This window comes from Mus musculus, chromosome 13 (assembly GCF_000001635.26).
Source record: "Mus musculus strain C57BL/6J chromosome 13, GRCm38.p6 C57BL/6J".
NCBI lineage: Eukaryota > Metazoa > Chordata > Mammalia > Rodentia > Muridae > Mus > Mus musculus.
The window spans coordinates 56425493-56451461 of record NC_000079.6 but is presented as its reverse complement, the minus strand read 5'-3'; the positions used below and the strand labels follow the sequence as shown (position 1 = coordinate 56451461).

The 25969-nt window shown below is 50.6% G+C and overlaps 1 protein-coding gene and 1 long non-coding RNA gene across 7 annotated transcripts in view; both read right to left on the bottom strand.

Moving 5' to 3' along the window:
- Slc25a48 (solute carrier family 25, member 48) overlaps window positions 1-13502 on the bottom strand; it is a 34408-nt gene extending 20906 nt beyond the window's left edge. For 2 of the 4 annotated variants that reach the window (XM_006517278.4, XM_011244532.2), the window contains exons 1-5: window positions 13432-13497; window positions 12927-13330; window positions 8630-8673; window positions 2393-2464; window positions 183-441 (exon numbers count right to left, since the gene is read on the bottom strand). In XM_006517278.4, coding sequence (XP_006517341.1) covers window positions 183-441; window positions 2393-2464; window positions 8630-8673; window positions 12927-12972 — 421 coding nt within the window. In that variant the 5' untranslated portion in view covers window positions 12973-13330; window positions 13432-13497. Of the gene's footprint in view, window positions 1-182; window positions 442-2392; window positions 2465-8629; window positions 8674-12926; window positions 13331-13431 lie in introns of those variants that run through there. The other 2 variants (XM_030247304.1, NM_177809.4) reach the window with 2 other exon arrangements.
- A 3691-nt stretch (window positions 13503-17193) lies between these two features.
- On the bottom strand, window positions 17194-24876 carry Gm3045 (predicted gene 3045). Of its 3 annotated transcripts, NR_165659.1 has the most exons (5): window positions 24723-24876; window positions 22278-22424; window positions 21975-22103; window positions 20916-21263; window positions 17194-18492 (listed from the first exon to the last, which is right to left on the bottom strand). It is a non-coding gene; the product is annotated as a predicted gene 3045 (long non-coding RNA). The 3 variants fall into 3 exon arrangements; NR_165657.1 differs by having other exon boundaries at window positions 21975-22424; window positions 24626-24876; NR_165658.1 differs by having other exon boundaries at window positions 21975-22424.
- Window positions 24877-25969: the final 1093 nt, after the last annotated feature.

Genomic DNA, 25969 nt, shown 5'->3' with positions numbered 1-25969 from the left:
CCACCTTCAAAAGCAGCATGGGAAACTCCCAAGAGGAGAAAATGAGATGCTCCCTGTGGTGAGCAGGGAAGAGGGTGGTCTTGCTCACAGAGAAGGTTATGAACAATGGGACCACAGATCCAGACAAATGGGAAAGGGTCACGGGTCCTCAGACACCAGATTTCTCTCCATCGGCCTCTTACCTTCCCGAAATGGCTGTGTTTGCATCTGCAGTCGGATCTTGATGAGTTCCACGGGCCCGCCCAGCCCAACAGAGACCACACCAGTCAGCATGCTAGCCAGGAGCAGATCAGACAGACTTCGGCCAGGGCCAGCCTCGAGTTCCCCACAGCGGTACTTGCTGAGGAACCGTTGGGTGTTGCTGAAGACCCCGAACACCACCGAGTTATAGATGGCGATGCTGGCCAGGGGGAAGGACATGCCCTTGAAGAAGCCAAACACCTGTGGCAAGGAGACCCAATGGGAGGAAGTGTGAGGCCAAACGGCTCTTCAGGGTCTCTCTCTGCATACCAAGTATGGGACCTCCCTGCTCCCCAGGCTCAGAGTTAATAATCCACCATGCCACAGAAGAGCCCCCAGCAAGGGTCTAGATGACATGGCATGATAGGAGAAGGCCACATGCAACTCAGGCAGTCATTCTAGCCCCAAAGATGAGCCTCCTGCACAATGGAGTCTTGGCCTCAGATATATGCATGTCCCAAATGGCAGTGTCAGAACTGTGGCTGCAGAATGTCTGAGGAGCCCTCAAGAGTCATGGGGATGTTAAGTCCCAACACATCTCCTCACTAGCTGCTCACGCAAAGCTAGCACTGTCTGTCTGTCTGTCTGTCTGTCTGTCTGTCTCTCTCATTACTTTCTATGAGTCAAATCAATAACAAAACAGTGTTCACCTTCACTGAGTTCATGGTCTTGGGGGTAAGGCAGATGAGGACAGGATGGAGGGTTTAGACAAACTGACAGGCAACACTGTGCAACTCACTAAGTCTGTGGTGACAGGCTGACAAAGGGACTTACCAAGAGTACCGGGGACAGCATCTCAGAATGAGACCCTTTCCACACACAGATGCATGCACACACACACACCAGACATACAACATACACACCACACCACACACACACCACACACACACCACACACAAGAAAAGGGGGAGAGCGAGGGATGGACAAAGCAAGAAGCAATGCTTCCAGCAGGGGTCAGAGTCTCCTCTATAACTGTGTTCTCAATGAGCCCACACACAGGTGCTCTAAGGGAAACTGGAAAATTCCACAGCCATCAGGACAGCTGAAACGGTACACATGTGCCAACGCCAACGATGAGGAAGTTCTAAAAAGCCACGTCACAACACGAAAATGTAGAAAGCTATGCCACAAACAGGTTATCGTGACTGGAGAGGACACCTCACAGACGTGTGTACACATATGCACATAGGCATCCGCCTCGCCTCATTTCAGGCTCTTCCTCCATAACTTGAGACACTGAGCTACATTGTCTCAGAAATAACACCTGAGGTCCCCACCAGAGGCTGGGCACTGGGACACTGGCTGGCAAGTACTGCCGGGAATGTGAGCCAAGCAAAAGAATCAATGACCATCTTTCAGTGGGCTGGGGAGTCACGCCCATTTAGCTTAGAACACCAAGTACAAGGTTGGCACTACTCACCCTAATTTTCAGAGTGGTTAATCAAGAGTTAACGCCACACTGGCATTCACCATGAATTTGTCTGTTGGCAAGCTTGGTACCTAGCCTCGGGCATTTGTTACAATGTGGCCTGTGACAGCAACAGTCTCACTGGGCACATTGCCAGGAACCCGGGAAGCTCAGAGCTGCCATGAACATACATTTGACTGTTTCTTTAAATGGGGCCATTTTTATCCTAAATGTAACTTTTAAAAATCCTAGATTCCCTCAAAGGGTAGTCTCAGAAAGCAACCTGCTAAGCCTTAAGAAGGAAGTGGGTGTTAAAAATATTATTCCATTTCCTATTTGAAAATCAGCACCTCAGTCACGTGTTGGGGGTGGACGTGGGGGTGGGGATTCCCGCTGCATCCAGATAGAGAGATGCTACTAAGGCTCAGCTTCCCTGCAATCATTGTGTATACTTTATTTGTGCAGGAACTTTCCATTCTGTGGTTCCAAATTCCTCAGAGCTTCTCCAGAGAGCTCATACAAAACTCTTTGGGAAGTTTCTTCTCAGCAATGTACTAAGTGACCAGAGGTTAGCTGAGGTAAGGTTGCATTTGCCCGTGTGGTACAAGATGAGAAGAAATAGGTGAGCCGCAGCAAGAACAAGCTGCCTCCCATCTGTTGCCGTGATGTAGGAGTGTGGCCTGGTCCATGTGGTCCAAGGAAGGCTCTGACCAGTAGCACCCTCCGCCCACCCCAGGCACTTACACGCTCCCTCTTGTACACCATGCGGATGCAGTTGAATGTGTTCGCATAGCCGACACCAGCTTGCAGGCGAGTCTGCAGAGAGAGAGGCAAGGGCAGGGAGCCACTCAGAGATAGGTCACAAGCCCCCAAAGACATCCTACCCCAAGAGACCCACCCAAGGAAGAGGACCAGACTCAGTCCTGGTCAGCCGGGTGCCACATAATCTTTAGGGACACTTACTCCACTATCCATCTAGCCCAGTCCCATGCAGAAGGCTGCTTTGGATCAGGGGATAACCCAGATCGGTTAGATGTATAAAGATGATGGTTGCTGGACTCAGGAGGCCAGCCTCCTAGGTACAAAATGCCAGACCTCGGCTCTGTCCCTTTTGCTGCTATCTCTCACTCCACTCTTCTAGAAGCCTCTAGGGACACCTGCTCATTCCCCACCCCCACCCCCTGCAGGCATCTTTCTAAGCTTTGCCCCTTTCTCACCAGAACACAGCCTTGGCCCTAGTGTCTCCCTCTCACCTCCAGCTGCTCTATGCCACAGCCAGGCTGATTTCTCTCAAAATAATTGAAATTGTGTCACTCTGTTTAAAACTCTCCAGGGCCTCCTGTGCCGAGGACTCTCGGGATTGGCCTGCCTGTTACCTTCCTGGTCACTTCCTCCAGTGGCATCCTGCCTCCATGACAACCTCATCTATACTTCCTGCCTCCAACCTCTGTTCTGGCTGGTCCCCTAGAATTTCCTCCGGTCCCTGCTCTCCTTTTGGATCCGAGCGTACACATAGTAAGGAGGGTTTATATTAGGTTACCCCATGGGGCAGAGCCCCCCACTGCCTTCTCCTCTTGCCCTTGCCTGGAGTTGGGCACAGCCCTGGCACAATTCTTTGCAGCTCTGCAGTGACCAAAGAGGCTACCCAGGAAAGGCAAGATGGCACCCTCTGAGGAAGCCTGGGTGGTCAGGGTCAGGAGACGACAGGCACTGAACATCGAGGAAGCTCCTAAGATTGTTCAGAATAGTGTCTGTCCTGGACTCCGAGGTTCTGCTTCTCTTTTAGTCATATTGCCTGGCATTCTCCCTAAGATGCTTCCTCAGTCCCCTTATCATGCACTGTCTGTTAGGAGTATGAGAGCCCTACAATGGTCCTGTCCCCTACAGTATCCAGTGTGCAGCAAGGAGTGAACCCTGCCCCTCCCACCGCCGAAACAGGCCACCAAAGTGGCAGTCTCCCAGATGTCGTCTTACTGCAGCCCCAACCTTCCATGATATGCAGGGCTATCTTTTAGCACATCTAGTTTTAAAGGTAACTGCTAAATGTGCAACTAATACAGGAATACATTATGCCGACAAGTCTAACTGTAAGTCCAGACCCTTCTCTGACCCACAGTTCTGTCCTACTCCCCTGCCTCTGAGCAACAGCGTGGCCTCTAGCATGGCTGAGGATTTGATTGGCATCCATTAGTAGCCACAGACAATGAAGGGGAAGCGCTGCCGGGCTGTCTGTGAGTGTCAGATGAGTTAACCACCTTGCCGGACACCAGTTGTTAAAAGTCACGAATCTGAATCTGTTCCAACCCTCAGAAGATTCAGCAATAAGGACAGCAAAATCTCAGCCCTTGTGGATAATACAGCTTAGTGAGGTTGGGGGGAAATATCCCCAGGAGTAGCTGGGCCACATACACTGGGCTAGATGGGTTTAAAGGAAAAGAGGGACTGGAGAGGTGGCTGAGGGGTTAAGAGCACTTGCTGTTCTTGCAGAGGACCTGGGTTCGATCCCCAACACCCACAAAATGGCAAGTTCACAACTGCCTGTAACTCCAGATCCAAGAATCTGATGCCCTCTTCTGGCCTCTGATGGCACAGTGTATACACGGTTCACAGATACACATGCTGGCAAAAATGCTCATGTGCATAAAATAAATCTAAAAACAATTAGCGCTAACACAGAGAAGTGTGGGTAGTAAGGTCGGGTGGATCTGGGAGGAACTGAGACAGGGGAGTAAATGTGATTAAAATACATTGTATTTTGTACTCAAAGAATAAATAAACCATTGCTTTTTTAAAAAACCATGGCTAACAATTGGAATATATAGCAGACAGTAAACCTCAACACTTTAAGAAATAATTCCAAAATGAAGTATATCTGGTAGCTGAATGTTATATACATATATACGTATATACGTGTGTATGTGTGTGTATATATACATGTATATATGTGTGTGTATATATACATGTATATATGTGTGTGTATATATACATGTATATATGTGTGTGTGTGTATACATGTGTGTGTGTGTGTGTGTGTGTGTGTGTGTATTTGCCAGTGTTAAGAAGGGCTGGGTGGGAGAAACACCCTAGAATGTACAGTGTGGGGCTGAGCTCTTGTAGTATTTTGGTTAAGCCTAGCCACAGAAGTTAAGCTTGGGGTAGGGTTTTCCCAACCAGGACAATGACAAGGACTATGGGAGGTGATGTAGGCCTCTGTCTATATCCTATGTACCCCTCACTGGCCCCAGATCTGCCAGATCTGTCAGACCATGGAGGAATAAGCCCCCACAAGATTGAGTATTCAAAGCACTGAAGCCCACGAGTAGGCTTAACTCATTAAGAGTCTCTTCAGGGCTGTGAATGAAGCTCTACCAGACATGCAGAGCCCTTGGCATAATGCTGAGGTCAGCCACCAAGCCAAGCTCCTGGACCCCGGTTACCACGTGCACTGACTGCAGACTGCATAGGGGCATCAGAAAGCCCTTTGCCACACCCTGAAGATGAAGAACACTGCTGGTTTTAGATTCCATGGTTGCCATGGCATCTTGAAGCAGCCCAGCATATTGTCACACATCTCTAGGTATCAGACATCCCAGTTCCTCACCACAGGAGCAGCCAGTAGCCCAGGGCAGGGGAAGGAGCCTTTGCCTGAGGCCAGCAGCCCAGGGCCTGATGATCAAGGCGCTCCTAAGCACTCAGGCAGGCCCTGGCTTACCTCTCCTACTCCTTAGACAATCCTTATGACAGCCTCACCTGGGAGGTGCTGTTTACCCATTTTACAGACAGGAAAGTGAGGAAGGCTCAGTGTCGGGAATGGGTGCATCTTAGTTACTTTTCTATGACTGAAAAAAACAATACGGCCAAGGCAACATAAAATATTCAATTTGGGGGCATACAGTTCCAACACTGCAGTGATTATGGTAGTAAGCAGACAGGCATGGTGCCAGAGATGTAGGCTGAGAGCTTATATCTGACCCAGACAAACGAGTCACAGGGAGTCTAACTGGAAAAGGTGTGGGCTTTTGAAACCCCAAAGCTCACCCCCAGTGACACACTTCCTCCAGCAGGGCCATACCTCTTAATCCTTCCCAAACAGTTCTACCAACTGGGAGCTAAGTATTCAAACATGAGGCCTATTGGGGCCATTTGCATCCAAACCCCCACAGAGGGCAAGTATTGCGGCTAAGACTGGATTCTTTTATTATTGTGTCTGTGGGTACACACACACGAGGGTGCACGTGCACATATGCACATGAAGGCCAGAGGACAACCTTGAGTATCATCTTCAGGGACTGAAGGTGACTTAGAAAAGAAAGGTGACTCATATTCACTTCCTTTGAGGTGGGGGGGTCTCTCATTGTCCTAGAACTCATCAATCAGGTAAGAATGGCTAGCGAGTGGATCCTTCTGTCTCCCCAACTCTGGTACTGGGATCCCAAGGGTGTGCCACCATGCCTGCCTGGCATTTTAACATGGGTTCTGGAGCTCAAACCCAGGTCTTTGTGCTTGCTAGGCAAGCTCTTTGCTAACTGAGCCATTTCACCAGCTTGACCAGACTTCTATTTAGACTTGCCCAAGCCTTTTCAGTTGGCAGGGAATCTAGAGAAAAACGTTACCCAGAAGGAAAGCGGATGTTCCAGAGCAAACAAGAGCCTAAGGTTAGATCCAGGGCAGACCACGTGAGTCCACTGCCACACTGGGGTGTCAGCAAGAGGTTCTCAGGCTGGACACATCTGGATCTTCTCACAGGAAGGAGGGTTTTCCTCAGATGCAGAACAGAATGGGAAGGAGGTGGTACCGGCCTTTTCAGGCGTGTGCGTTGAGAGTTGGGGGCAGGCTTGACTATGCAGGAAGCAAAGGTACTCACTTCCCTAATGGCATGAATCCAGTGTCCCATATCCTTAGAAAGGAGACAAATCTTTGGCAAGAGACACAGGGCCACATGAAGGCAGAGGCAGATGGTTGTAGCTAGAGTGGTAAAGCCATGGTCAGAACTGCAGCAACAGACCAAGCCAGGAGGAAGGCATGGGGCAGAGCCCCACTGAGACTTCCAGAAGGGTTCAATATCTTGACATTGCTTTCTGCTTCCTGACAGTAAAAGTATCTTATCTTCATTTGTTTGGTTTTGTTTGTTTTTAAGGTATATTTATTTTACATTTATGTGTATGGGTGTTTGGCCTCCATGCATGTCTGTGCACCATGTATGAGCAGTTACTTGGCCAGAAGAGGGAGTCAGATCTGCCTGAAACTAGAATTATAGATGGTTGTAAATGATCTAATGTGGCTGCTAGTGATTTGAACCCAGGTCCTTTAGAAGAGCAACCAGTGAGTGCTCTTAACTACTGAGCCATCTCTCCAGCACCAATTTCTGTTCTCTTAAGACAGCCAATTGGTGGTAATTTACTACAGCAACCCAAGAAACTAACACATGAGTCATCTTCTTAAAGGTCAGTTCTTCACACCCATTCAGCCATAATTTGTTAAGAATTCCCTTTTATCTGGTCAACCAGAGAGACGATGACACATGCCTGTGTTCTGACACAGAGGTACAAACTTCATGAGCAATCCATGGGCAATCTACTGTGAAGCCACTCGAAAGGAGGACTTTTGAGGTGTCTCCATATTTCCCTCAAAATGTACATGCACAGTTTACATTGGGGACCTGGTAACACATTCTCCGAATTTGGCTAACATGATGTGGCAACTGTGGAGATAATTAATTGACATGATGATATTAAACCGATGGCCCCCCCATTGTAATACCTACTGGGTTTCGAGAAGAGCTCTCCCAATGTTACCTGCAAGGCAGAGTAAATTTAAAGTCCTGCTTAGCAGGCTTTGCAGGTCCAAACCAGGGTCTGTACCCAGGGCCTGCAGAGTTCCATAGCTCACAATTTCTGGCTTGAAGTGTGCTTAGCAATTGATCCCACAGTGGTTGCTTGTCTGTCAGGGGAGCCTTTGAGGTGGGTAGACTGGGAAGGAATTTGGTGAATCTGAGTTCAGTGAGGTAGCAGGGGTAGCCAGTGTCCCCCTTGTCCTTTTCACAAAGCTAAGGATAATAGCTCAGCCCCTCCTTGGAGGAGAGGTAGACAGCACGCAGAGAGTAAACCCGGCCCTAACCTAGGAGAGGCTCATTGTCACCTGCCGAGGAAGATAGGCAGAAAGGAAATTGCAGATACGTGAGTCAGAGCTCAGAGCTGCTTCTGTACACAGTCCAGGCAAGAGCAGCATTGGCGGTCATGTTTCTGGAGCCTGGCTGGGTCCTGTTCAGCACAGATGGGTGGCGGGTGGCGGGTGGCAGAGACTCAGAATGACCCTTTTTTTTTGGTATCTTATCCCTTCATCTCTCTGTTTTTCATGGTATTACAGGGGACATGCCTTCCTACTTCATCAGGGGTACCTATGAATGTCAGGATGGCTCTGCTGGTTTCAGAGTCCCTCTACCCTATGTGTCTTTTTGGGTTATTCCAACCAAGGTTGAAATCACCAACCTGACAAGTGATACCAAGCCTAGATTTGGGTCCACGGCTGTAACACAGAATCAGATGAATCAGTAAAACTGGTCTTACTGGCCTTTCCCAAGCAGAGTCCCTACCCAGGGTCCCTGCCTCAGTCTCCTATGCCTGGGAGACTTCTCCAATGATTGGAAACCTACTCTCACATGTCAAGCTCAGGCTCCATCTCACATGCCAAAGCTTTCCTGATTGTTCAGCTCCCCAGGTTCAAGGAGGGGGAGGGGGAGGGGGAAGGGGGGGGGGTCAGCAGAGCCCTAGCTCCTTTCTCACTGGCTCACAAGATCCCAGGGCAGAAAGGAAACAGCAAAGGAAACAATGTTTCCTAACAACCACATCCCCGGGAGCAGCAGAGGGCCTGCCCTGGAGAGTCTGGCTGGAGAGTCTCTAGGAGATCAGAGAGTGGCACAGTCCCAGGAAAGACCCATTTGAGGTACCTCCCCAAGAGGTCATGAAAAGGCAGCTACTGTACCTTGACTGTGTCCAGAGGGTACCCAACAATGACACTGGCCACACCTGTAGGTCAAAGAACAACACCTGGTCACCCAAACTCTAGACTCCTGGTTTGTCCCTGCCAGCATCTAGAAGAGGTCAGAGAGCTGAGGCACGACAGGCATCAGTCACAGTTAGTCTCTAGAGAGGTCTTCCAGTGCGCAAGGCCTGGGTCCAGTTACTGAGGAAGGCAGAGAGGGGAGGGTCAAACCTGGGCCTTAGTTTTAAAGTGGCCCAAAATAGAAATTTAGGCTCTCAGACAACTGGATACCCACATGCAAAAAAACAAGAGTTAGTCCCCTGTCTCATACTATCTATAAAAAAAAATTAATCTAAAATACGTCAAAGGCTTAAAACTATAAAGACTCAGATATGTGGGAACTACTTTACAAGCCTGGTTCTATAACATTTGTAGTTACAGTAACACACACACACACACACACACACACACAATCAAACCCAATCAACAAAAGAACAAAATAGGTGAAGTAGATATCACACTAGATACTCCCATGAAGTGAAGGCAAACAGCTTAAAAACTGTAGATAGCTTTTAGAAATCTCATTATGTGTTAAAGGTCTCAAATCCAGAATACCCCCGAGAACTCTTACAGATAAAACAATGTTTAAATAGCCAAAAACAGACGTCCCTCTGAAGAAGCCATGCTAACAGCCAACAGTACATGAATATATAGTTAACATCATTAGTCCCTAGGGAAATGTAAATCAAAACAATAATAAAATTCCCCCTCATAACCACCAGGATGGCTGCAATTTTTTAGAAGGAAACAATAAGGGCTGGTGAGATGGCTCAGTGGGTAAGAGCACCCGACTGCTCTTCCTAAGGTCCGGAGTTCAAATCCCAGCAACCACATGGTGGCTCACAACCATCTGTAACAAGATCTGATGCCCTCTTCTGGAGTGTTGAAGACAGCTACAGTGTACTTACATATAATAAATAAATCTTAAAAAAGAAGAAGAAGAAGAAGAAGAAGGAGGAGGAGGAGGAGGTGGTGGAGGAGGAGGAAACAATAAGCATTCACAAAGATATAAAGAGAAATTTTAAAAAAATGTAAACTTTTTAAAAATGTGAATGGAGGTTTGCTGGCCTGTATGTATGAGCCCTGCATGCCTGCAGTGCCTATTGAGGCTAGACAAGGAAGTCTGTTTCCCAGCCACTGTACTTAGAGATGGTTGTAAGAACATGGATGCTTGGAACTACACTGCAAGAGTAGTGCCGACTCTTAACTTCTAAGCCACCTCTCTAGCCCTGAGACATTAGAACTCTTGTATGTTGTTGAGGGAACCAGTGCCTTCACTCTAGAAAACTGGTTATTCCTCAAAAAAAAAAAAAAAAAAAAAAAAAAAAGGTAAGCAGAATCACTATGTGACTCAGCATTTTCAATCCTAGATATATATCTAAGAGCTAAAAGCAAGAACTCAAACAAAACAAGTGCACTCATGGTCAGCACAGAGTTCATCACGTGTGACAAAGGTTGGGAACAGACCCAAGGTTCATTAACTGATATACAACAAATAAACATGGTACACAAAAATGGATTGTTATTTAGCTGCGAGAAGTACTATGTAGCCATTTCCGCCAATTAGAAACATTCTATTTTGGAGGATCCTAACACTCAGGAAGTAAAACCTACAAGTCTCAGAATTCCCTGAAACGGGTAAGATTTACAGGATTCTCTCCCCCAATGTTACATAAGCAGTAAGGGCCGCTGGGGAGAGATGCCTGCTCAGCTGTCCTGAGAACACGTACGCAGCAGCTTAGGAGCCGGCAGCCGTGCTGGGGTGTGTGTTCTGAGCAGCAGCTGCCTATGAGTCACCCAGGCTCCGGTAACTAACCCCTTGCCTATACCTCTGTAAGTAACTCCAGTAAACTGACTTGTTAAGCTAGACTTTGATGGAATCATTTCTTGGATCTGTTACCCATGCTCTACCTGGGGTCACAAAACAGGGAGGATGAACCCTACTGCAATGTGGGCAAACCTTAAAAACCATGGTATGCTAAGCAAGAGATGCCAGACACAAAGGTGTGCTATGCAACCTTATTTAAATGTATTAGGTAGAATAGGCAAATCCACAAGAAAAACAGATAAATAGGTTCTAGGGCTATAGGGAGGGGAATTAGGAGTGATCACTGAATGAACATAGGCTCTTCTTTGGTCATGTTAAACAGTAAACTCTAAAGCACGTGTTTAGCAAACAATGAAATGAATAGCTTCAAAGCAGGAGTGTAAGGGGGAGACAGAGAGAGAGAGAGACAGACAGACAGACAGACAGAGACAAAGAGACAGTCAGACAGAGAAGCAAATAGAGAGAGACAGAGGCAGAGAGAGACAGAGAGAGACAGACAGACAGAGAGAAAGAGAGAGGGACAGACAGACAGACAAAACACTTGGCTACACACATACTGGTGTAAAACAGTCCCAGACCTAGGTTAAGAAGCCTCTGTGGTGCTCAGCAACCGACAGTCACACAGGGCTCTTTCTCCATGACCAATTCCCCTACCACACGGATGACAACTCTGCCATCAGACGTGAGTTTAACAAGCCAGGCAACAAGGACACTTGTTGCTTGGTCTAGAACCTTCTGTCTTCTTCACCCTCCACACTCCGTGAACTTGGCAGCCCAGAGGTGAATAGAAGCAGGCAAATCCTCACTCTGTCCAGCAGGGAGGGAGGGGCTCAGCTCTTAGGGTACCTCGTCTCCCTGCCTAGAGCAGGGCAGGTATCCCCACATCTGGAGAAGTAGCTCAGAGTCAGCTGCAGACAGGCACCTCCCTGTTCACCCTTACCACCTACCTGAAATCAGGGGTGCAAAGTAAAAGGGAGGGTACTAAGGCAGTAGTTTCCGAAGCTTGGAAAGTCTGCTGAGCTTCAAACAAATGTGGAGGATATTGTAGTGAAATTTTGTTGCACAGTGTCATTAAGAAAGACAACTGCTATAGGCAAGTTTGGGGGTTCAAGGACTTTCAAGGACTTTCAAGGCCCTAGGCAAACCCTTGGTGCCCTGTTGCCTGGATTAGAGTCCTAGTGCCTGCAGATGCTCACCTTAGGAAAGTCACCAATTTCTTCTATATTTCCATTTCCTATCTGCTGAATAAGGCTGTAAAGGCACCTACTTCGTTGGGGTTGCTATGTAATGAGAGAAATACGCATAAGCGGAGCAAAGGGCACGGGATGCAGGATTCAATACACAATAGCCAAGAAAAGCAAATGTAGAGGACAGTGGCTGTTCTGAGAGGCAGGGGCACAACTGTGACTCACGGGGAAGATGAGGCATAAAAATACTCTGCAGCTTAGAGGGGTGTTTTACCTCTTGATGGAGTTACTAAAAATCATCAAATCATACACTTGAGCTGGAGGCATTTTTTAATGGAGAATACAAACCTTGGAAGACACAGCACAGGTACTTCAGCCTACCTGGAACCTGCTAAGCATCCTGTCCATGGGTTGCAGGTGACTGGCTATGAGACCGGCTTTGCAGGGAGCCTGAGGCAGAGACTCAGGCTCTCAGCCTCTGACTTGACAGAGAGAGACCTCAGGACACAGCAAGCTCCAGCTGGACTTTATTCAGAAACTTTACTTTTGTTAACTACTCCGGCTTGGTGGTGAACCTAGCAACAGCTGAGGGGTTGGGGTGGGGTACCAAAAAGTTCAGAAGAGCTAAAGATGGGGGTGCTGAAGGCGGCCAAACCAGAGGGATTCCTCTCAGCTGTAGTGTCGCGAGCCACTACACCACAGCGCTCGACTTCCTACCCTGCGGGCTCCGCTCCCTTCAGGATCAATGCCCTTAAGACAACCTGATCTTGAAGTCCAAGTTCTTGGCCGCCCTGAGACCCGGATTTCAGCTGCCAAACCAAGCGCTAACCCAAGCGCTAGTAACTTGGAGATGTCACCAACTCAGGTATGCCCCCGGTCACTGAAGGGTGTGCGCATATTTGGGTGACTCCATTGGTTGTCTGCCCTGACCAGCGGTTTAATCATTATGGGACCCGAGTTACGTTGGAGCCTAAGTTGAGGCAAATCAGAAGCTCGAGAAAATCGATGTGACTCTTAAAGAGCTTGGCTTCACAAATTAGGAGGGAACTCAGGACCAGCCAAGCGGACTGGGCTAGGGACACCCGGTGCTACAGGCGTAGCTCACTCCTGGATGGGCAATGCAAAGCACTGAGCACACTGGGTGCGAACAGCTGGCTTGGCGCCGCCGGGCAGTTTGCCCTGTGGTGCGGGGGTGGGGGTGGTCTTTCGCAAGCAAACTCACCTCCGATCCAGCCTGCCACAAAGTCTTCCAGCTGGAAGCTGCCCATGACCGACACGGCGTGCGCCTCGCCCTCCCGCAGCCGGCGCTACACGCGCTCAGTGTGTGTCGGGCATGGCCCCACCGGATCAGGAACACAGCAGAGGCGCGACTCCGTCACCCTGCAAGTTCTTCTCTAAACTCCGAGTTCCAGCCACCCGCGCTCGGGCTGTCAGCGAATGAGGGCGGGTGGCTGACAACCCGCCCCCAAAAGACCTTAAAGGCACAGCACTTCGACAAGGTGTGATCCAGGAGGCGGGGCCCCAGTCTCTTAGGGGAATTCCTTTGGTTCTTCTTGACACTACTCTCTCCCCAACAGTACAGCTTCTGAGTCTTCAGGTGGAAGCGCCAGCCAGAGGAACCGGTCCCTGTTTAACAGTTTGCAAAGTTCATCAAAAGACGGAAAGAGGGACGGACGCTTTACAACCACCAAATGTTGCCTGCAATAGAACTCACCTGGAAGACTCACCTGTGTTAAAGCAAACAGTCCTGCACTTACTAACGGAAGGTTTGGTGTTGCAGTAAATCTCCTCCCAAATATGCCCGGGCAATGAAAACATGACTCAGTTAATATGAATACATGCTGTGCGCCTAGATTGGGCAGATCTACCACTCCACTACCATCTTCCACAGTTTATGAGACCCCTTAGAACTTGAGGTTTCTCCAGGCCATGTGCTTCTGCTCTTCACCTTCCATTTTCTCCTCCTTCTCTCTCCTCATCTTCCACTCCACCTTCCCTTTTATCTGCCCAATCAGCAGCTCGCCTTTATTTTACAAATTAAGGTGGGAAGCAGGTTTACAGGAAACCACCTGAGTGCTGGCTGACTCATTCCTTGTTCCCATCCACTCACAGGAGACCAGAATTAATATCAAATATAATTATCCCCAGGGCTATCCACAACAGTTTGGGGAGATGGGTTAGTGGAAAGTTCACCTGCTGTGCACGCATGAGGACCTGAGTTTGGGGTCCCAGAGCCCATACAAATGCCTGACATGGTTGGGTGCCTGGAACTTCAGAGTTGAGTGGGGGGGGGGGGGTCCTCATAGACAGGAGGAGCACTTGACAGCTTAGTGGGAAACAGCATAGGAGACTTAAGGTTCTCCACACATACACACACACACACACACACTGTCTCTCTCATATGCACATACATGCGTGCACACACATATACACTCACATGCACACACATACATAGATATACCTGTACACAACTCACACAGGTGTGCATGCACACATATAAATATATACACACAAGCACATACATGTGTGCACACACATATATATGCATGCAAACACATACATGCACATACATACACATGTGTGCATGCATACATGTACATACATATACATAAGCACACATACACATTCACAGCACACATACATACACATGCATGCACATACACACATTGAGCCACTGCTGCTCCATCCCCCTCCTGAGATGACACTTGGTGGGGGTTAGTGTCGCTCTGTGCTGACCTGGCAAGGTAATTCCTGTCAACTGTGGCCCTTCCTCTAGCCACGCCCTCTCAGAGCCCTGTGCTCAGAGAACCTGGTGGTGCAAAGTCTCTTTCAGGCATAGCTGGGGGTTTCAGTGGCAGGAGATCCCCCACCAGATTTTGGCTCAACCCACACTGCTGCAGCCAAAAGATGGTCCTCTCTGCCTTAGATTCCCTCTGTAAGCAGACCACACTCCCAGCAAAGCCCCCAGCTGCAGTCCAGGGACATCCAGGCTGGCCACATGAGGCACCTTTAGGTTCCATTAGGAATGTCCTGCCTTCCCCTGTGTCTGTGGGTGACCCTGTGTTCAGGGGTGTCCAGCTAACTCCCAGCGAGGATGCAGCTTGGGGTCCCAGCCACAGCCCTAAGGGTAACAGGAGTCATGGTACTGCCTATAGGAAGTGCCTCTGCTTGGCCTGCTCTTGTCCTAGGGTGGCACTTTTGGGTCAATGTATAGGAGCAACTGGCCAGGCTTCTCCTCCCAAGGCAAGACTCTGACCACTGAGTCCTGCTATAGGGTCTGCTGAGGAGTGAGGCTCAGCATCCTCCTGTAGCCCTGTCTCCTTCCTCCATGGCATATGTACAGAGTTCATTTTTAAATTCTAGAGCCAAAGCCACCCCTCTGAGTGCAGGATAGAGCATGAAGCACAGGTTGGCAAGGGGAGTCTTGTAATGTCCTACAGAGGAGGGAAAAGCCACAGCCCATAGCTGAGCTCCCTTCATATGCACATAGTGACCCATTCAGCCACACAGTCATCACCAGCACTAGGCTTCATGCTGTACTCCGCTATGCCCATGATCGGGGCCTGGAATCTTTGGGGAGTTTACTGTTGGAGTACATCCAATGTGAAGCCAGCCAGATCCCAAAGCCATTCTTGCGGGACCACCTAGTACTTCCAGGCAGACGGCCAGCTCCTCAGTCCTGTGTCAGTGTTATTAGGGTGGTCTTGAGTTGGCAGGCAGCATTGCTAGCAGATAAGACGGCCCTCCCTGGCCCAGGGTACTGCTGTTTTGATTGCCAATGTTCTGATTGCATGCATGAGCCTGTCCTTGAAACACATCACAAGAAGGACTGAGAGAACCCTACATCATGTGGCAGTGTGGAGCAGGCCCTTAGTGGGCAGTGGGACCCAGCAGAACACTGTTCCAGGACAGGGAACAAAGCTGTTGCCCTTCCTGGATTTGCTTCTAGGGGGCAGCAGTGCTGCTGTCCGAATCTAAGCTGTCCTCTTGGCTGGGACACCAGCAACCAGGGCTCAGAGTTAACTTCTCGGAGAAAGGTTCGGAGACAGAGAGACTGGGAGAGGCTCCCTGGGTTGCCAGAGCGAAATCCCATTCCATTTCTCCCTCAGTTCTTCCACACAGGGAACCCCAGCGGTGCTGCCTGTGTGGCAGGGGCTTGTCAGGGGGTAGCACTAGAATCCTTGAATAATGGGGCCCATTTCTGGTTTCTCACTGGCTCCTTCGAGGGTAACAAAAGCCAGTCTTTGCTTCTGAGAAGGCAGCTAAGGAAGAGAGTTTGTCTGGGGTGCAACGTGGAAGCTACTGGGGAGCTCTCTCTGCAGCCTGCCATCTCCTGTTTGTGCGTTGAATCTACTCAGCTGATGGCTCCAGCTTTTCAACTCTTTTCTTACCCAAGGACTGAGTCCCTTCCTGTGTGCACCAACTACACCTGAGCCAGCTGCTGGCCCACTGTGGTGAGGACCCGTGGCTTTGTCTATCTGTATGTAGATATGGGCTTCCTTGGAGACCTCCAGGAACCTTCCTGAATTTACACCCTCATCTCTCCACTGTCAATCCTCTACCCCACTTGACCCCACGCTTCACTTCTGAGCACAGAACCTCTGCTCTTCTGTACCTCCACCTAAGAGACTGATGCTTCAAGCACATCTCTAACTCCTCCCTCTGCCACCCCCCCCCCATGCTTCTTCCCCTCAGCTTGGGAAACTGCACCTCCACTAAGATGGCTTGCAAGTCTGGCCATGAGCCTCTCCCTCTCTCTCTCTCTCTCTCTCTCTCTCTCTCTCCGCCCCCCCCCCCCCGGCCTCATCCCATCAGCCAGGAATTCCTGGTGTTTTCCCTTCTCCATGGCTCCAATGTCCACTCTCCTCCGACAGTCCAGTCTCTGGCTGTGCCATCACTGCCTGAACATGGTAGACCTAGGCTCTTTGTTCCCTCTGATGTGGTCCTGGGCGCCATCTCCAATGGCTGCTACAGCAGACTGCTGAAGCGTGACCTCTGCTCTGGCCACCTCTGTCCAGTGCCCTCTGGGGATTCTGTGGCCTTGACTGTACTCGCTAATTCCCTATTAAGGCATGTGCAGGTCAGACAGAGTCCAGTGGCTTTTCGGCTCCTTCCTCCTACCGCCTAGTTTGTCCAGTTGGAGTCCAGCCAGGCAGTGTGGCCTTCACACCCCACATTCCTGCCCCGTGTGGGACTGTATGTACCGGTTCCTTGTAGAGATGCCCTCCCCCACCCCCACCCTGCTCTCTGGCTGACCCGGGGTGCCTAACTCCTTTGCAATCCTGCTTGCCCGCCACCTTCCCCTGCCAGGACTTCCATTGCTCAAGTGCACACCAAGACATTCTGCCTTGGCTGTGCCGAACATACCCACGTGGCTGCCTGGCCACTCTGGCTGGTAGTCTGTCTACCATGTCCCCTGGGCCTGCAGAGGCCTGATATCCAGTCAACACTCAGAGGTGCCCTAAACAGAGAGACCATGGGGCAATGACTAAAGGGCCAGCCACTTTATGTCAGAGGGAGTCCTAATCATGGCAGAGCTAAGGAGGTCCCCAGGCGCCTTTCCCAGAGTCCCACAGAATCCTGGCTTCTTTTCAGCCTCCAGGCTTTTGTGCTGATCACTAGACCCCTTCCCCCACCAACAGAAAGACATTTGACTGATGCCTGTGACAGGCCCCACATGTGCTTTGGGCCTGTATTGTTCTTGTGCAGGCTGTGGGAGGTAACTGGAGGGAGAAAAGGGCCACACTGACTTCAGGTTTGCTCTGTGAGCTTGTCATTGGGAACAGGGTTCCTTCCGCAAAGACAGTTCCCTGGGCTCTGCCCAGAGAATGCTCAGATGATTTTCAGTCTGTCGTCCACCCGGTGAGACTTCGGGAGCTGCGTGATAGCATGTGGCTGGGGAGTGAGGGTGGATTGGCCGTTTGAGGACTCTGGCTGCCAGGTCGCTGCACCAGGGTTGAGAGGCTGCTGCAGCTGGTGGCTGGTGGTGTCGCTCTTTATAAGTAAGGTAGGTGTGGTGCCTTCTTAGGCAGTGTCTGAACAATCAAACTGTAGATCTCAGGGAAGCCAGCTGTCCTGACAAGATGCGCCAGGAGGGGGCGCTGCTGCACAGCACTCGGGGCCTCCAGGACAGCGAGGTTGCCAGAATGGAGGGGTTTCCTGCCACGGGCTGGTAAGGAGCTGGGGTCTGCATTAAAAAGGTCCAGCAAGAAGTCTGAGGATGCCAGCGAGGCTGCGGGGGCCAGGGAGGACTCTCTGAGAGTGCCAGAGGAGCCACTGAGAGTCTTCTTGGGAGTTGTAGACTGGAGGAAAAACAAAAAACAAAAACAAACAACAAACCTTACTTCAGGATCACTTGCAGCTTGTAAGTAACCAGGCTCCCATCTTGCGGGTGGGCAGTCAGCTCTGCCAGGCTACACCAGGCTTTCAGGCGGGAGGTCAAATAAATTCGCTAATGTCACTCAGTGGTGATGATTGTGAGACTCGTGGGCGGCTCCACTCCAAGCCCCAAATGCTCCTTCAGGCCAGGACTCAAGAAGGGAAGTGACTTTCCTGAAGGCCCACAATCCCCACCCCGCTGCATAAATGCCCGGGTTTCTCTGCCTCAGCTTCTTTATCATCGATAAAACAGAATTAGCATGCCAACTGCGTCACACCCAAAACGCCAGTGCACGGTGCTGGAGCTCCTGTGTTTTCTTCTGTACCAGGTTCTGAGGGCCAAGGACTGCCTGACTCCTCTCCGACTTTCTCCTCAGTTGATGGACACAAGTGGGAACAAGCTGGGAGATCTGAAAGTGAAGGGTACCTGTGTAAAAGGCTGACAAGGGCCACCGCTGCTGGAAACCTCACTGGGAAGCCAAGAGAAGTATGTAGGGGCATAAACGGGAGGTAGCTGGGTCACATGGCTGTCCTCCATGTGCTGGAGACCTAGCTGCAGGCTCGCCCATGGAAATCCGAAGAGCAGAGGCTAGCAGTGTTCAGAAAGGAAATCTAAGGGCAGATGGGCAAGCTGTGGGGAGAGGCCATAGCAAGTGGGAAGATGGCGCGGAGCCACGGTACGCCTGCGCAGTGGCCTGGGAGCGGGGGGGGGGGGGGGGGGGGTGATCAGCAGTCCTTTGCTCCCTGGTGGGGCAGGATACTGATGGGCTGGAGCCCTGACTCCGGAGGACCTTGGGTTGCAGAGCCAGGAACTGAGATGGTCACGTGGAAGGTGGCATTTACAGGTCGGTGGCATCTATAGGCCAGTGGCAGTCTTCAGGGAGGATGGTTGCTGCTGGGAGTGGACAATTACATCACCCACACAAGAATACAGGCTCCTCTGAAAACAGTGTTTGCGTTCAGGAGACCTGGTAGATCTACCACCTCAGTTGACCCTCACCCCAGGGCATACATATGTGTCAGCCAATAATCCCCAACCCCAACTATCCTCTGAGGGAAGCCTGGGGTCATAGGGCAAGATACAGAGAACTCACATTGTTTCAGATCAATGCCTGGGTCTGCCCACTTGCCACAAGACTTGGATGTGTCTGGTACTTCTGTATCCATTTACACACCTACTAACAAGGCCCAGAACTTGATCCTAGAGTTTATCCTACACCCCCAGACATTTTACCTCTCTCTCTCTCTCTCTCTCTCTCTCTCTCTCTCTCTCTCTCTTTGAGCTAGAGTCTAGCTAAGTTGTAAAGAATAAGGTGCACGCCTTTAATCCCAGCACCTGGGAGGCAGAGGCAGGCGGATTTCTGAGTTCGAGGCCAGCCTGGTCTACAAAGTGAGTTCCAGGACAGCCAGAGTTATACAGAGAAACCCTGTCTTGAAAAACAAAAACAAACAAACAAAAAAGTAACAATGTAACAATGACCTGCTTTTTCTGGCTGGCCTTCTAAATAGCTGAGAGTAAAGGCCTGTGCCACCAGTCCTACAGGATCCAATGTCCTCAGAGTCAAGTCTGAGGTCACTCTTGGCTTCGGAGCACACCTACTACCCACTGATTTCTGCCCCAGAGTCAGTATAATCACCACACAAATGTCCCATGTTGAAGAAGAACAAATTTCAAGAACTCCAAAATGTCTTCTGATCCCATAACAAGTGAGGTGGGGGAGGGTGGGGGTAAAGAATAAAATCCTAGGGCTGGTGAAAATGGCTCAGCGGTTAAGAGCACTGACTGCTCCTCCAGAGGTCATGAGTTCAAATTCCAGCAACCACATCGTGGCTTACAACCACTCACAATGAGAAACAAATAAAATCCTTAAGCAACATGGATTTTTTTTTTCCCCTACAAAATGCACCTCGGTTTTCCTAAGCAGCAAAATGGGTCCAGGGAGAAGAATTGGGAGAACCAGACTCAGAAGGGGCTCAGGTGCACACAGGGTGGGAAGAGGCAGGTGGAGAGTAAATGGGTCACACCAGAGCCTTGCTGGATCTCCTGGCTGTGCAGTCAGGCTCCAGCTCAGCTCCTCCTGGCCCATCAATCCCGCCATCCCTGTAGCCCCAACCATGGGCCTCTGCTAAGGCCAGTGTTCAGAATCAGGAGCCTGTCTGCACACCCCTCTGAACCTGTTTCTTAGTCTTAGAATGACATTTCCTCTAAAAGCCTGGCAAGGCAGGCTCCTGGCTCCTAATGACTGCTCAGTAGAAGGGAGGTGGGCCTGGTTCTGAAGCACCACACTCCAGGTGGGAAGGCACTCCAGCCTCATGATGACACTATCTACAAAGCCAGTGTGTACTGTGTACCTTCAGGCCGTCCAGGAAGCCCTGGCTCCCTGTGCCCAGGTTTGCAGCAAGCTACAGAAGCAACGATGGGATCCAAATGGGGACACAGTAGGAATCCCCCTGCAGCCACTTTAGTGATTACCCTGCCATCTCCCCACCCCCACACCCAGCTTCATGATGCATATTTCCCAACCTAGAAGAACAAGGTGGGGTAGATGGTGTAGGATGGTGAATTTATGGGTGTGGCACTGGGTGGCTGAATGTGGCACAGGCCTCTCCCTTCTGCTTCTTAATGAGAAAGGCAAGCCCAGACATGAGGAGGGAGATACCAGGGTAGAAGACTGCATCATCACCAGGCACTGGTGAAGGTGTGGAGAGAAGGGGAGAGATGGTTCTTTCTGTGGGCCTCTGTGGGAAAAGGAGGACCCTCCCCCCCATTGGTGGTCTCTCTCTCCACCCCCAGGAAGGAGGAACAATGAAGGTCTGAGGGCTAGGCACTCACTAGGCCAGCTGGGGTCCCAGGGCAGGTGGCCTGAGCTGTGGGGGGCCTCTGTTCCAGTTCCCCTTGTCCCTCGATGATCAGGAGGCACTGGAGTATGACTCCCCAGAAGTCCCCACTGCCTTCACTCCTGCGCCTTCCCAGGCTGGCAGCACCAGGTTGGGGGGGTCACTCCCATGAACTCCCCAGCACAGAGGAGGAAACCACAGGGCTGGCCCGTAGCCTCTCTTCGGGGCTCCTGTAGTATGGTACAAATCCTGAGGCCTCATGAGCATGGTGCCCTCGCAAGCAGCAGCAGCAGACTGGTGAGGGTGGAAACCCAGAGATTAGGTCTGGCCCTGCCAAGAGAGACTGGGTGAGGAGAAATAGGAAATAAGCAAGATTCAGGCCCAGATGCAAGATAGAATCTGGGCTACAACTCTACAGGGGTGATCAAGGAAGGGGACAGGACCTAGGCCAAGTTCTGTCAAGTGGGGAACCTTTGGTAATGTTGCTTCCTCATCCAGAGGCCGCTATGGGAACGTCTGATCCTGGCCTTTGAATGCAGTACTTATCTCTGCAGTCCCTAGACCCCATGCCTAGTGGAATGGTTGTTCACAAGATTAGAGGGCACAGGACTAGGTCAGAACCCAGGCTTGGCATCTGCCAGCTGGGTGACCTAGGCTAACCTAAGCCTTGTTCCTTTGATTTAGAAGGAGATGTGTCTCACTAGCCCTGTCTCATGGTCACGAGGATTAAATGAAATGTCACCCATCCAGTGTCTGGGTGTGAAATTTGTCTAACCAATTTCAAGAAGTAACCAGGTGTTTCTAGGGCCTCGGCTCTGGCTTCAGGGCTTTCCTTGAATTCTTGTGGGTCATTTTTCATCTACAGAGCCACTTTCCTGCAAAGGGGGGGGGTGGAGGCTGGTGTACAATTGGACGGTCCCTCCTAGTCTCTGTGCCTCTAGCTACTGAGTCATCAGGGACCTGGCCAGGGTCTCACTGGGCAAGGAGAGGTAGGTATCTGGAGCATTTCAGAGTTTTGGTGTTGCCAGCCCTCCTGTGGCCTCTTCAAACTCACAAGGCATCCATCTCTGGCTGTGACTTTGTGGCAGCCATCTTGTGTCTCACTTCCCGGAAAGGGGTCTCTGGAGCCCAGACACCAGCTGCAGCCTTGAGGGGTGGTGGTGGCACTGGCGAGGTGCTCTTCCTGGGAACGGTAGTACGGGAAGAAGCCACTGGGTGGCGCTGAGTCCTCGAGGAACAGGCTCCCTTGGCTGCTCCAGCCAGCTTCGTGCCCTGGGCCGGTTTCAGCCAGCTGGGCCAGCTCCTCCACAGCCAGGGGCTGCTCATATGTGCAGAAGGGCAGGTACTCTGAGCCCACCTTGGAGAGGCCGGGAGAGCCAAGTGGCTCCCTGTCCCGTAGACTGGTAGCCCGCAGTTGCTGGGACAGGTGTTCTGGGTCCTCCCCCAACAGGAGGCTCAGAGAGATCAAGGTGCCGGACTCGGCTTCTTGGCTCTTCTGCATTGTCTAAGAAGAGAAGACTCTATCGGCCAGTGCTGCCTGCCCCCTTCCTAGTCCTGTCTATATTTGAGAGGCTTAGAGAGCTCACACCTGACCAGGGTTCCCCTCTGGGAGAAGTCTAGCAGTGCTCCTAACGATACTACTAAACCCAGGCTCTCTAACCTCATCATACTCTTTACCCTGCTGGCTCTTCAGCAGATCCTGGGCCCACCCTCAGTCACACCTCTCTTGACCCTACCTGAGCATCTCTGGCCCTTGCCCCACAAGTGTTCCTAGTTTCCCTGACTGCAACCGATATTCCTTCTTTCTCTCAGAAATGCTTTTCTTCGCCTGCCTGCTTTCTCTGCCTATTCTGCACCTGGGGTGGTCATGCCCCTGACACTCTTCCAAGAAAAACATAAAACAAAGAACAAAAGAACCCAAGAAATTGTTCCTTATTCTAACCTCCTGATCTCTGACTCCCCTAACTCACTGTGTTGGGTGCACACAGGCCTTCACTTGGCCTTTCCTGAGCAGGTCCCGGTCACTCCCCGTTGTGCTTACCGGAACCCTCCCCTTTCCTGGGTGATAGCTGCATATGGTTCCTGGTCATAGTGGCTTTATTCCCGAGCTAGTCACATCACCTTATTCGCTGACCCCTTCCAACTGAGAACACTCGTTCTTTGATGCACCCTCTGCCATGAAGCACTTGTTTTGGTTTGGTTATCTTGTATCCCGCTAACTATAAATTTCATCTATCTAGTTGACTTCTGTTTCCATGGGATCTAGAAAAGCCCTGGTGCCCAAGCAGTCAACAAAGAGTGGAAGGAGGAGGGAGGGCAGAAAGTATGGAAGGAGGAAGATGTAAGAGACAAAGATGGGGCTGTAGACATGGCTCAGGGGGTTAGGAAGAGCACTGGCTGCTCTTCTGGAGGATCCAGAGTCAAGTCCCAGCACCCACATGGTGGCTCACGGCAATTTGTAACTCCATTTCTGGAAGGATCTGATGCCTTCTTCTGACCTCAAACATCAGGCAAGCATGTTAGTGGTGTAGACACACACATGCAGACAAAACACCCATACACATGAGAGGGGGAGGGAGGAAGGGAGGGAGGGAAGGAAGGAAGAAGGGGAGGGCGAGAATGAGAGAGTAAGAGAATGAGGATGCCCACAGACTTGCCCAGGCTTGGTTGGGCGAACAAGCCATGTCTGACGAAGAGGCAGAGAAGAGAAATGGGGGATTCCTTCTTGGCCAGAGGGAAATAGAGACTACGAGTCTCCATTTCCATCACTACCTATTTGGACCATATCCAAAGGCCTCAAGCTGCTCCAGCCTAGAGACCATGGGCTTCAGGAAAGATTATTATAGCCTGTCATCTGGATTTCCTGACTCGTCTAGGGGGTCTCAGCTCTTGAATCAGTGACAGCCCCTAAGTCTCTGAATGTCACCTAACTCCTGGAGAAGTCCTGGTCATGGACTGATAGTGCCAGGAAGGGAGGGAGGGACCAGAGCATACAGGTGACACTGAAGAATGGCCCCTGCTCTTAATCCTCAGAAAGTCCACGAGGATGGACTCGTCTCTCCTGCTGCCCGGTAATGGGGAAGCAGGCTGGGCGACTGTACCAGGGCTGAGCCCCATCTGTCCCTCTGAAGCCTGAGCTCTTTGCTGTACATATGTGAAGTACATGTTCCCTGTGAGAGACATCCCAGTCCTAAGCCCTGGCATGGTGACTACGCCCTTATTTGTATGATCTTGGCAGATGCAACCATGTCTAGATAAGTTTTACTGGGTTAGGGCATGCCTTAGATCTATGACTGAGAAACTTGGACACAGACACCCAGGGAGCATGCCATGGTGATGATCTCCTGTGGCGGAAAATGGAGTGACAACTTTTCCCCTGGAGTCCCAAGAAAGAACTAACTCTGTTGACACCTTGACATCAGGCATCAGGCCTCCAACACTGTGTGGAAATGAACCATTTAAACCCACCAAGATTGCAAGTTGGTTATGGCAACCCTAGGATCCTAACAGATATCAGAGGGCTGGATGGCTCACTGTTGAGTTAGAAGGCCTTGCTGGTACTTCCTATGGAAGCCCCCTATGGCGACTCACCCTATGCCTTATCCTTCCTGCCATTGAAGGGGGTGCCAACCAGGACTGACTGTTCTAGAGGGAAGGGCAGTCCATGCTTTTGTCTTGCCTCCTGGGGCCCTGACTCCTCTTTACCTGCTAGGCCTGGGTTGAAAGGGACCAGGTGTGACGGCTCCAACTCCCCAGAGGGCTTCAGAGGAGATGCCCCGCAGGCTCGGCTGTTCCCACTCACCTGCACTTGCCCCTTAGAATCCCAGCTGGAGCTAGCTGGAGCCCCAAGTGCTGACACTAAACCTAAAACTCAGCCTAGAGCTAGAAGGTCAACGTCTCTCCCCTGTGAGCCTCCTCCCTGCCTGCTCTTCACCAGGCAACCCCTCCTGCCTACTGAGAGAAGATTCCACCATGAAGTCACAAGGCCTGATGCCAGGCAAGAAAGCCAGATGGTTCTGTTGCCATGGAGACCTCTGCCCTACATCGAGCACCTGTGCTCCTCACCTGCCTTTTAATTCAGCTTAATCCAGATGGCCCCAAGAGAGCAGAGAAACAAAGACTGGAAACATCTGCAGTCAGACCAGCTCTTTTCTCTGGGGCCAGTGACTCACTAGAGGCCTGTGCCCAGAGACCACAGAGTGACCCACCCTGGGGTGGAGAAGGCAAAGGTTTGCACGGTCCTGTCCAATGATCGCAGGGCACTCAGAGGGGGCCAGCACTGTGTGAATTTCTACTCACCTGATGCTCCAGCCTCTTAGACTCTTCAGACCCTGGCTGAGGCACCTCACCATGCCTCTTCCTAAGTCACCTGCAAAGGGAGCAGGTCTCAGGACTGATTACGCAATGTTTGTTCCCCGTCACAGAGCCACCGTTCAGGTTCCTGCAGCAAACCAAGTGTTCCTGCTCAGGGGGAAGGGACCAGCCTTGTTGACCGATTCCTAGAAGTCTGCAGCCATGAGAGGCCACACTGTGTGCTCCCGTGCTCCTCTCTGTAAGCTTTTGAGTCAGAAGGGCACCACTGTGGTGTTGTTTCAGGAAGGGATGGGGCTTAGGCAGGAGATAGAAGGCTTTGGAGTTCTCTGAAGCTTTGGAGCATGAGACTGGAGCCTGAGAACTCCAAGGTCTGTAGGAGCTTGAGTTTCCCTGGGTGTGACCAGAGGGGCTCTCTGGCATGGCTCTCCTAGACTGCACCCTAAACTCACTCTGACAGCCTCTACTGCTTGCTCACTGGGTGACTCTTTTTTTAAAAATAGACCTGACTCTTAGGTGGAATTCATTTTTTTCCCCATAAATGGATATAGTCCTTGATTTTATAACTGGGATGGCCAACTGACTCAATATCATTTGTAAATATTTCTCTCCAAAATTGATTTGAAATATCAACACAATCCATTTATTAACTTTTAAAGTTCAAATGAATTTCTAGATTTTTCTTTTTAAAAAAAATCCATCTCTTTAACTCTTGGTATAATATTGTTTGGACTTTTT